Below are 12,767 nucleotides of genomic sequence, written 5' to 3'. Positions count from 1 at the left end.
TGAAAACAACTCTCAGTGAAGAAAGATACAATAGACAAATTATAATAAATATACAACCCCAAAGCAGCAGTGATAAGCAAATATGCAACTACAGTTAAGAAAAATAACAAAAATGTGCCAACCCAACTTAAGCATAACAAAAATAAACTCCAGAAACCATACTGGAAAATTGTATCATAATGGTCTTCCAAAGCTATCACAACTGGATTGCAGGAGCACACAGCCACTCATTTCAAATATGAGTATTAACTTAATCATACTATTTATCATAGCAAAAGAATGTCTCCTGTAAAGTGCCTATCATAGATTGTATCAATTGTAGATCACCTACTTCCAACTGATAAATTCAGTTTTAGAAAAAAATTAGGACCTAGAGTAGTAAAGGTCTCAGATTTGAAAAATGATACTTTCAATTAATCACAAATCAATTTGTATAATATGGCGTGCAACTATTTTAACAGGACAACCCAGCCTATAAAATATAGTGATTACCCACTCATCAAACTAAGATATTTCTTCAGTGTTTTTGAATTGTTTGATTGTATGTCTTCAAGTTGTTGTTGGCTCTTGGTAACCACATAGATAGGCTTTTCCCTTGACAAAAATCTGTCCCTAACCTGGTCTTTCATATCTTCTAATGGTGCACATACTAGAATATTAGGCAAACACAAATCCCAATTGTATTAAATCACTTCCAATCTAAGAAAGAGAGAAAATGTCCTATTGGATATTAGTGCTCAGAAATGATACTTCTAAAATGGAAATGGCAAAAGACATATCACATGCATGGCAATTTTAAAAATGTGCATAGTACCAGAGGGCTAGTAAAAAATTGTATTATCACTACATTTTCAAACCACAAATAAGGGACTTATTTGCTTCAGCATGTTAAGTACCATTGAGCAAGTAGTATTAAACTACTCCATTGAAGAATTGTTTGCTACGTCAGAAATTTCTCACACACACACGCAGCACACAACATTCTCTCACTGCAGTTCAAATAATCAACCCCAGATGGCAATTTACATAGTCAACACTGTAAAGGAATCTGTGTTCTGCTGGCATTCTCAACCTCAATCAGAGAGTATGGGCGTTTGAGAATGTCACTGTTTATTTTTAATTGCTCTGTCCCTCCTTTCGGCAAGTTCAGGCGGTCACACACGTCGAAGTCTATTAGTAGAATAGGTATGAGATGCCACTTTATTTGCTGGGAGGGTTCCTTGCACTTCGAAAGCAGCTGTTTTGCAATGTCCCCAATGCCCAGTGGGCATCAGCTGTCAATCTCAGTTAGCAAAAGGTCAGGGCAACGAAAGGTCAAGGAATGTCATAATCCACAATGTGTTATAAGATCTTTCTCTTCTATTGCTTTGTAGGATTGAGAATTGGTAAAACTTCCCACCGGTAACCTAGTTAAACACTTCATGAAATAGATAACAGGAAAACAAATTTAATCTCCAATTGTAATTTCAACTGTCCATATCCATATACATGCAGTTGGGAGATGCATGCTTACTTAAAATTACTATGCCAAATGGTGAATTATAGTGCCATTCTATCTGGCAATCATTCTCAGGTTACTTCTGAGGCTCAAATGCTTAAACTTTATTGCTTTCTCAAAAGGTACTGAAAACAGTTCTCTTCCATGGAATATTTGGACACTACGATGGTATCTCTGTGGGTGAGGGAGAGAATCTGTTGTTGTCCCTTCCACATGGTGCTGTCTTTGGGGTTTTATTTTGAGTTACAGTTTTTATATGTGAAGCTGTTCAGACTCAATGGAGTTGGGTGGCCTAAAATTTTGAAATACAAATAAATCAGACTGCCTCTTTAGTTCCATTTTTTCTTGGGTTTTTTTTGGGGGGGGGGAGTTTTTAATCTGGATGCTGCTTTTATGGAAAATGGGAAGATTAATAGGTTTGGTATTTATGGTGGTTTTATATTTTTGATTCCTATAAAAGCCTTGCTTTATTTCAATGATGTAATATATAAATAAAGTGATATTCCTACTTAATGAGCAGAGTATGCTCTGAAAGTATCACCATAGAAATAATATTAATTAACTGATCCTCTTAGAGTTTGTGTTACATCTCTTCAGCTTCATTTCATACATGATCCCATAATATCATCTATCTTCAACAGTTAAGATAATTTATTTCCAATCCAGAAGTAGTTCAGCAGGATATTGGATGTACAAAGCACTAGAAAACTCCTGCTTCACCCAACCAACTCTTAGACAATCCTCCCCCACAGAGGTTAATAAACTGAACAGAGGAATGGTAATAGGACACTTCATGGCTCACCTTTTGAGCTATGGGGAAAAAAGTGATCAGGAACAAAGGATGGGAATTTTTGAATCAAGCAGTGATTTCTACATGTAGAAGTCAGCAGCAGCGATGACAACAAAAAAATAGTTTGGGTGCAAAAATGGTATCAGTATAGAAGGACTTTTCTTAAAGTTAATAATGAGTCTGACCTATTCATAAAGTAATTATACTAATTCTCTATTTCAAGACTAAATCTTGATGGATTTTACACTTTTTAAAAAAATAGGATTGGATTCTTCTTTCTCTATTATGCTAATCAATTGGCCAACTAAAAAGGTTAAGTTGCTGTTAAAATACAAGGATGGAACATTTAGATAAAACTGAATTCTTTCATCAAGGCCAACTGGTTGGTAACTGAATTTAGATAGCTGCCAGACTCAACACTGGGAACAGGCTTTTTCTGGATCTAGAAATTTCTTATTTATCCTTTAATTTAATATTTTTTCATTTACATGTCTTTGTTTGCTGGTCATTTTCTTCATTATAAGGAAAGAGTACTGTTATTATTTTTATGTCATAATAAAAATTTCCTGAATGATTTTTTTATATCAACATTTATTCCCGCAAGGACCAAACTAGATTCTTGGGCACTTTTCATTGCAGCCAAATATAGTGTTAATCTGTTGTTTTTTATTTCATTAAAATATCCTGAATTTGATCTCTTCTCATTTTTCTGCACCAGTAAAATCAGATGAGATGTTTTCTCTATTTAAGTGCCTTGAAAGAGTTTCTTTCTCTTTTTTTTCCTTTTTAAATTTTTTATCTCCTTTGTCTCTGGGGTCTTCCCTTTTGAAGACTCAGTTTCAGGCATCCATTTTGCTTGCGAAGTATATAGTTTGCGAATCAGGCCAACATTATTATATTAAAAACTACCCAATTCTGTACAATATTCCAGGATTTTTTTAAAGTTCCTATTGAGCAAGCCAAATGAAGCTAGCTAAGTAAATGGAATACTATAGGAGCAACAAACTTTCTGGCCTGTTCTCTCTTTGATAAAGATGTTAGAACCAAAAATGATATACTCACCTTTAAGGCAGGAATTTCCACATTGTCCCCAATATTAACTGAGCCTGAAAGAACAGTTCCTGTCATCACAGTGCCTTGGCCCTTGATGGAAAAACAGTGGTCAATAGCCATAAGGAATGATCCTGAAGGATCTCTTGTTGGTATATAAGCCTCTGACTTTAGGACCTAAAAGCAAGAGAAAATAAGACCTATATATTGACAAAATGTCACATAAGACACAAAGAAATGAAGAGAAAAGGTATGTGATTGATTTCACCACGGCACAGCTTTCTGTTGCAACAAGACTGGAATAGTCCAAGGTCAAATAAATTGTTTGCACTGCCCAGGAGGTACAGATTTAGCAGTAGCAACTGGATTTGATTTTCTGCCTTAAAGTTTTGATGCAGCGCAATCAGCCTGGTTAGCAAACTATGTCACAGAAAAGTTTCTGCCAACACCTATGCAAATATAGCGGCAATAACTATTTGTAATTCTGGGGAAGAAAGGATACGTACTAGTTCCCAGAATGCACATACATAATTAAAAGGTCAAAATGCAGATTTTTCTCCTTTATTTTTACAACTTTATCTAATACAAAAATTATGGAAAGGTTTTGAAGAACAATAAAGGCACACTGGCAATTGAAGTTTCATTTTCCACTAGCTCTATTCAGAAATACACCACTCAGAATAAGCAGCTGGAGAAGAAAGGAAATTTCAGGAAGAAGGGGTATGAGAAGCTCAAGATCTGTCAGAAGGAGTATGAGAAGCTAGAGAAGTACCAAGGCCTGAAGGGGGAACTGGAGAACATGTAGAAAGTAAAGGCCAAAGTGGCCCCAGTGGTGACAGGAGCACCCAGAGTTGTAGATGACATCATGACCAGCTGTAAACTGAGCGCATATACTGATCCAGTATCTGATTTTTAAAAAAATATAAACAATGCTGTGCTTCAATAGTTAGATGGCTTAGACATCGATATTTGCTAATCTAGATAATCTAGATGAAATGTTAATATATATTGCTAGTCCATGAATGATATCCCATACGCTAAATGAATAATAATAATAATAATAATAATAATAATAATAATAATAATAATAATCAGCTGAAAAAATGCGCATAATACACCAGACATCACACTGGTTGAGAAAAATAGGGTCACAATCATAGACATCGCAATACCAGGTGATAGCAGGGTCGCCGAGAAGGAACATGAAAAAATCGCAAGATACCAGGACTTAAAAATCGAAATTCAACGACTATGGCACAAACCAGCAGTGGTAATTCCAGTGGTAATTGGCACACTGGGTGCTATTCCAAAAGCACTGGAATTACATTTAAAACAGTTAAAAATTGACAAAATCACCATCAGTCAAATGCAAAAAGCCGCACTGCTTGGATCTGCACGCATATTGCGAAAATACGTTACGACGTCCTAGGCCCCTGGGTGGGGCCCGACTAGTAACCAATGCCAAATCCGGTGAAACAACTGGCCGCTGTGATACAATTGTATAACAACAACAACAACAACAACAACAACAACAACAATAATAATAATAATAATAATAATCAGCTGAAAAAATGCGCATAATACACCAGACATCACACTGGTTGAGAAAAATAAGGTCACAATCATAGACATCGCAATACCAGGTGATAGCAGGGTCGCCGAGAAGGAACATGAAAAAATCGCAAGATACCAGGACTTAAAAATCGAAATTCAACGACTATGGCACAAACCAGCAGTGATAATTCCAGTGGTAATTGGCACACTGGGTGCTATTCCAAAAGCACTGGAATTACATTTAAAACAGCTAAAAATTGACAAAATCACCATCAGTCAAATGCAGAAAGCCGCACTGCTTGGATCTGCACGCATATTACGAAAATACGTTACGACGTCCTAGGCCCCTGGGTGGGGCCCGACTAGTAACCAATGCCAAATCCGGCGAAACAACTGGCCGCTGTGATACAATTGTATAATAATAATAATTTTAAAAAATTAAAAAAAATAGAGCTGCAATCCCAGGAAGAACATTAAAGCTCTCTGTTCAGAAGAGTGCAGTGCTAAGGAATAGCTAAGACACTGCACAGAATCCACAAACTCCCAGGCCTTTGATAGAGGTTCCGGGATTGAGGAAGATACATACCAGCCACCCACTTTCTTCCTTTGGGCCCTGTATTTCTCTGGCTTCTCACACACTTTCTTCCTGATGTTGCTGTCACTTGGCACAGCTACATCTATTGCCACCAGATGTTACTGCACATAATGCCAGGTGCATGGTTGTGCTGTTCAATATATGTGTTCCTGACTGCATCTTACACTCTGTCACATCTTGACAGTGTTGGACTGTCTCTGAGGCATCTCTGCTGCTATGGATCTGGTAGTGCCTGTTGTTATGCTGATATGATCAGTGCCTCAGTGCTGTCTTTTAATTTTAATTCAGCCCTTTTAAATCACTGATAGGATTTCTCAATTTCTGCCACCTCAACTATCTGTGAATGGTATTTATTTCTATCAATCTGTTGTAAATGCATCAAGCTATGGTGCATTTATCAGTCTCAAGAAATGGGAATATAGAAGACTCATTTGCAAAACTGTTAATGTACGAAGAAAAGTTCAATTCCATACATACTTATCTGAGAGTAAGTACTATTAAAAAAGGTGGAGCTTATTTCCAAAAAAATTGCATGGGCTTCTACCACTCTATTATCAAAGGAGTGTTTACCAGTCCATTGAACTAGGATTTTGATTATGCCTACAACCTTGAGCCATCACATAGTATTAATAATATTAGCATTTTAAAGATACTTACCTCAATTAATTCCGAAACTCCTATTGGAGTCAGAGTTTCTGGGGCTTCTGGACCACCAGGTTTTGCTGCAGCAGAAACTATAGGACATCCATGGAACCTGGTCCCCAAAAAAAAGAATCCATCTATGAGACCAGCTGTATAATACAGTTACAATTCAGACATTTCCCAGTGTGGTTTACATAACATTACTATTCTATTAAATTTCAATCTATCCCTAGCTATAAATTAACAAAAACAATAATCTAACTAGTTTCTAAATTGTTTTAAATATGAAAAAGGCATAACTGGAATTAATACAGCTTTGAATAACCCCCAACCACTGAGGATCTGCTCATTTGAGCTCTGAAAGGCTCAGATGAAGCCTTTATAGGAAGGCTTTCATATTTTTTGTGCATAGACTAGTAGCCTCCTGTAATACTGGCACTGAAATAATAGAATGATAATATAATTTCCTGTAGCATCTCAGATTGCTTTTGTACTTTCAAACCATAATGAAGCTATCACTAGATATGTTTGTTACTTTCCTATTTTCTTCATGGTGCCGAAGAAATTCAGCTATAGGAACTCAATCACTTCAATATTGAAAGAATGTTCTTATTGCTAAACTAACATTTATTCTAGGCATATTTTGTTAAACAAGCCAGAATCAAATGACCAACAAGCCAAGTAAATTACGGCTTATCTGATCAATACCTGGCATACCATTCATCTTTTAGGCCAACATCATAATGTATCTCAGATGCCCTAGCAGAAATAAAGGATCAGAAAGGCATGGAAGTCATCTCAGAAATCTTCAACAGCTCTAACATATCCATAGATGTTTTCTATTTTTTATTGTTTCCTAATATTGAAGATTTTGAGTGAAATATTAGACAATTAATTTCCCTACATACCTTTCCAAAACAATGTATATATTTATATATATATATTTGAAGAATATATGGTAAAATATCATATATGGTAAGGGTGCGGTGGCTCAGTGGTTAAGACACTGAGCTTACCAATCAGAAAGGTCAGCAGTTCGGCAGTTAGAATCTCTAGCACTGCGTAACAGAGTGAGCTCCCGTTACTTGTCCTAGCTTCTGCCACCCTAGCAGTTCGAAAGCATGTAAAAATGCAAGTAGAAAAATAAGAACCACCTTTGGTGGGAAGGTAACAGTGTTCCATGCGCCTTCAGCATTTAGTCATGCTAGCCACATGACCATGGAGATATCTTTGAAAAGCGCTGACACTTTGGCTTTGAAACAGAGATAAGCACCACCCCTTAGAATCGGAACGACTAGCACATATGTGCGAGGTAAGCATTTACCTTTATCATATATGGTATAAATTTCCCCAGCGAAACATTGTTTTTAAAAATAGTTTTAACCAACTACTTAGTTTAAGTATTGCTATTTCTAACAGTAATATATTTAAATTTAGTTTATTCATCTAAAATACACCATTGTATTATCAACAGTAGGTAAGGAATTGATTCCTGGACATTATTGAAACTGTGCAGAAAAACTGATGTTGGCATTGTTATGATAAGTACTATCAAAGCGCCTTAAATATATGCTCAACAAAAAGTACAGAAAATGTTTAATTGTTAAACCAAATCACAAGTACTTTTTATGAGTTGAAAAGAGGAGATGGACAGAGAAAGAAGTTTGTTGTCAGGGAGAATTAGAACAAAGAAGAAATTCAGACAAAATAAGTGCCTTTTAACCCGAGAAGGGGCCTTCTTAAGGCACAATATCCTTACACCTCTATGAAATAGATATGGGATTGAAGGAGGCCCAGCAAAGAAATCCGGAAGAATCCAGAATTTCAAGTCAAACACAAGTATATAAGTAGCTAAACCTTTACTTCAAAAGAAAACATTTTAGCAGAATTTAGTAATGACTATTTTCCAGACCTTATTAAGAATGTCACTACTACTAGTTGAAAAAAAAGGAACCATACATACAGCTGAATATATTCAAGACTGATCAAAGCCAATGTCACTGATATGAAAAACTGAATGACAACACATGGTATGAAACAGAATGCTGCAGAGGTCAACTCCAAGGTTGCAGCTATATTCCAATTGAATTGAAATTATTTTCTAAATCTATCAAAGCTGGCATAAACATCTGCCAATCAGATACATTGTTTTGGGTCAGGGAGCAAATTAGGGCACTAAAGTAATAAAGAGGTTAAACCTTATCGAACCACTGCCCACACGGAGTCTGTAGTTGTGGCATCGATTATCTCTGTTAAATCTTAGAAATGTACATTTCTTCACTTCTACAAATTTTGTTTTCCAGCACAGTCATGCTTCTCCCAAATCTCTGTTCCTTGGGGTTCTATTTGGATAGTAATTGTGCTGTCACGCCCTGGACTTCAAAGGGAACAGACACCATTTGTATAATGGATTCTTCCTCCTTCTTGCATCCCCCATTCCACCCAAAGTGCTGTGGAATGTTGAAGGATCCTTGGGTAGATCCAAAATTTATGATTGATACAAAGGGTGGAGAATTCTTGCTGCATACACAATAGACTATAGGTAGTACTTGAACTTATGACCAGTTGCTTTATGACTCTGTGAAATTATGATAGGCCCTGAACAGGCACTGTAAAACACTTCTGAGTGTCATAACATGTCATATCACCCTCCCCACATTCCTGTGATCACATTTCAGCTGCTGTGCGAAAAAATATTTTCTTTTCCCTGTAGAGTGGAGTGGGGTGGGATGGGATGGGATGAGATGCAATAGGATAGGATAGGGATGGGATGGGATGGTACAGAATGGGATAGGATAAGAGAGTTGGAAACCTATTTCAGACAAATCCAACATCTTATTAAAAACTTCCAATGTTGCAGCATTCACAATTTCTGGAGGCAAATTGTTCCACTGATTAATTGTTCTAACTTTCAGGAAATTTCTCCTTAGTTCTAGGTTGCTTCTCTCCTTGATTAGTTTCCACCCATTGCTTCGTGTCCTCAGGTGCTTATTTTCAATTTCTTTTCTAATTATTGTTATCTACAATGTTCTTTTTTCATATTGGTACAGAATCTTTGTTGACATACCCTTTATAATACCAAGATATTTTTTCTTGTCGGATAGAAATAGCTCACACTCCAGCAATATATACCTAAACTATGTTTGCTCCAATTACCTCACTTTACATTTATTTAAGCTGAATCATATTTGTGATTTATTTCACTATTTGTTCATTTAAAAAGAAGGCTCCTTTGGTTTTTAGCATCCTGGTGTATCTGCAAACTTGGTTATCTCCCTGCTTATTGCAATGAAGATCATTTATAAAGAAGCAATAAAAAGCACTGATCCCAATTCATATCCTTGAAGAACTTTGCTTCTTACTTCACGCCATTGGGAAAATTTCTCATTTATTCCTATTCTTTATTTTCTGATTTTTAACCAGTTAGCAATACAGGTGATCCTCATTTAACAACCATTCGTTCAGCAACCATTCAAACTTGCAATGGTGCTGAACAAGTCACATCCCCATAGTGATTATATTATTGTGATCCAGGTGCTCAGTAAGTGGGCTGCCTTTCTGAACATACCAATGTCCGTTAGTCATATTCTCACAACTTGTAGCCTTCCCCACTGTCTTTCCACAAAATCAATGGGAAGTCAGCAGGAAGTCGGAATTTGCAATCACAATGGAAACCATGAACTACTGTACTGCTGTTGCTATGCGGCATAGTAACTGGACATGGTACTTTAGGAAAGCATTACTTAGTGATAGAAATTCCAGTCCCTGTTAATTTCAGCCCCTGTTAAGCAAGAACTAACAGTACCCAAAAAAACACAGCTTATTCCTTGGTCTCAAAGTTTATTTAAGCATCTTTTATGAATAACTTCAATAATAAACTTTAGAAAGTGTAAGTATAGGTCAACCTTCATTTTTACTTCAGTTGACAATCTAAAAAAAAAAAAACACCCTCTAGACTGTGAGGAGAGTTAACCTTTGCAGAATCCATGCTGATTTTCTTTCATCAAGACTTATTCCTCTATTCTACCTGATAAAAGCTATCTACTCCTTTGTGGAAGAGGAGTAGGTGTCAGATACTGCACAAAAGAAGAGTGTCAGAAAGACAACAGGTATCTCCCCCCTCACTTTTACTTATGTTCCAAACCACAATTGATTCAACTTCTAACAGATTATCTTTGAGCAACTATGGCTCTCAACAAAAACAAAATGTCTATCTGACTAACATATTCAATTTAAAGATTTATTCTAAGGAAGTACACTCAGTTCAAGGAATTTCATCAAAAACTCCTACAGTAAAGTGGCACAGAAAAAAAAGGGAATGAGAGTAATGCAAAACCTATTATGTAAGCAGGTTGGGCAGATTACTTACTTAGTGTTTTCCAGGGTCTTATGCATTTTCTTCACCATCTTGTCAATGGCAGCTTGCCGCTTACCCTCGGGAAGAAGGTCAATTTTGTTCAAAACTACTATCATCTTTTGGCATGCAATCTGTCCAATCACCAAGCACTCTGCTGACTGAGTCTGCATTCCTTTTGTTATATCTATCACAAGCATCATCAAGTCAATAATCTGAGCACCTGAAAGAAAGGAACAGATTTGTAGGAATCAAAACACACATAATCGTGAATGTTGTGGTGAATATTTCTTATGTCATATTTTTATTTAGAAAAAGATGGTTTGGAAAACACTGTATATTAACGATTCAAGGTGCTTGAACAGTCAGTTCCAAAATTAGGACCAAAATAATCAAAATAAAAAAGCAGAAGTCAAAGTCAAAACTCTAAAAGTCAAGACTCTAAATTTGATATAAAGATCTAGTCTGCAAAGGAAACATTAGAAATGCTAGCTTTTTAAAAAAAATACCTTATTTTACATATCAGAATCTATTTTTCATACAGATGGGAGGTTGAACAACTAGCCTTGTGGTATAACCCGAACAATCTTGAACTAAATACATTCCAAACCGTAGAAATGGTGGTAGATTTTAGGAGAAACCCTCCTATACTACCACCTCTTACAATACTAGACAACACAGTATCAACAGTAGAGGCATTCAAGCTTCTAGGTTCTATTATATCTCATGACTTAAAATGGACACCTAACATCAAAAACATCATCAAAAAAGCACAACAAAGAATGTTCTTTTTGCACCAACTCAGAAAGCCCAAACTGCCCAAAGAGCTGCTGATTCAGTTCTACAGAGGAATTATTGAGTCTGTCATTTGCACCTCTATAACTGTCTGGTTTGGCTCTGCAACCAAACAAGACAGACACAGACTTCAATGGATAATTAGAATGGCAGAAAAAACAATTGCTACCAACCTGCCTTCCATTGAGGACTTGATTACTGCATGAATCAAAAAGAGGGCTGTGAAAATATCTACAGACCCCTCACATCTTGGACATAAATTGTTTCAATTTTTATCCTCAAAATGAATCTATAGGGCACTGCACATCAGAACAACTAGACACAAGGACAGTTTTCCCTTGAATGCCATCACTCTGCTAAACAACTAATTCCCACAACACTGTCAAACTAAGACTGCATTACTATTCTTCTTCTCATCCTTCCTAGTACCTATCTCTTCCCATTTAGGATTATAACCATGTTGCTTGTATCTCTACAATTTATATCATTTGTTTCTTGTTTGATTTGATTGCTTACTACTAACCTATGACTATCACTAAGTGATTCTTTTTTTAAAGTTTTTTTTATTTTTAAACAAACACAAACAAACAAACAAAAAACATAAAACCATCTTCCATTACAAATTACAGACAATCGGTTGGTTACAAGATTTCTGTGAATCCCTTCCATAGTCATCACTTACAATTCATATCAAATCACATTATTAAATCAAATATATTTATATACATTACTATTATTGTAGTCTCCTCTTACAATTTAAACAAATTCTCATATCAATCACACGCACACATACACACATATATGTATTTGTGCTGATAAATAAATAAAGGGAGACTAGTATAGATCTATTTCAAGCTATTTAGCTCTCATCAGCTAGCCATACCCTTACTGGGATTCGAACCTGTGCTGTATTGCATCTTAGGCAGATGTGTTAACCACTAAGCCACAGAGTTCCACTCCTTATCAGCTGAGCCCCGGCTGGCTTAGTGGTTAACACATCTGCCTAAGATGCAATACAGCACAGGTTCGAATCCCAGTAAGGGTAGCTAATGAGAGCTAAATAGCTTGAAATAGATCTATACTAGTCTCCCTTTATTTATTTATCAGCACAAATACACAAATGTAACAAAGGCAACAGTAAAAATGTTGGGTTTCTCTCTGGATGGTCTCTTGTGACAAGCCGATGGACAGAGAATGGAAGTAGTGATCTTCCTCCCGGGGGTTATAACTATATCTATCTATCTATCTATCTATCTATCTATCTATCTATCTAATCAAACTGGCACACACACACACGCACACACATACATACATACATACATACATACATACATACATACATACATATATATATATATATATATATATATATATATATAGTGTTGTATTTGTGCTGATATATATATATATATATATATATATATATATATATATATATATATATATATATATATATATATATATATGCATTATTATCATTATTACTCAT

General features: G+C 35.9%; 1 protein-coding gene across 2 annotated transcripts in view; it reads right to left on the bottom strand.

The window, feature by feature from the left end:
* EEFSEC (eukaryotic elongation factor, selenocysteine-tRNA specific) overlaps window positions 1-12,767 on the bottom strand; it is a 168,486-nt gene that overhangs the window by 106,071 nt on the left and 49,648 nt on the right. Inside the window, exons 2-4 of one of the 2 annotated variants that reach the window (XM_014064031.2) lie at window positions 10,499-10,706; window positions 6,145-6,241; window positions 3,351-3,515 (exon numbers count right to left, since the gene is read on the bottom strand). In XM_014064031.2, the coding sequence (XP_013919506.2) occupies window positions 3,351-3,515; window positions 6,145-6,241; window positions 10,499-10,706 (470 nt within the window). The remainder of the gene's footprint in view (window positions 1-3,350; window positions 3,516-6,144; window positions 6,242-10,498; window positions 10,707-12,767) is intronic. The other variant, XM_087708982.1, reaches the window with a different exon arrangement.

The sequence above is a fragment of the Thamnophis sirtalis genome, unplaced genomic scaffold, assembly GCF_051295495.1.
Source record: "Thamnophis sirtalis isolate CommonGarterSnake01/CBP01778 unplaced genomic scaffold, rThaSir2_p1.2 scaffold_3, whole genome shotgun sequence".
Taxonomy (NCBI): Eukaryota; Metazoa; Chordata; class Lepidosauria; order Squamata; family Natricidae; genus Thamnophis; species Thamnophis sirtalis.
Note: the sequence above shows the minus strand (reverse complement) of the source record. Positions and strands in the feature narration are given on the sequence as shown.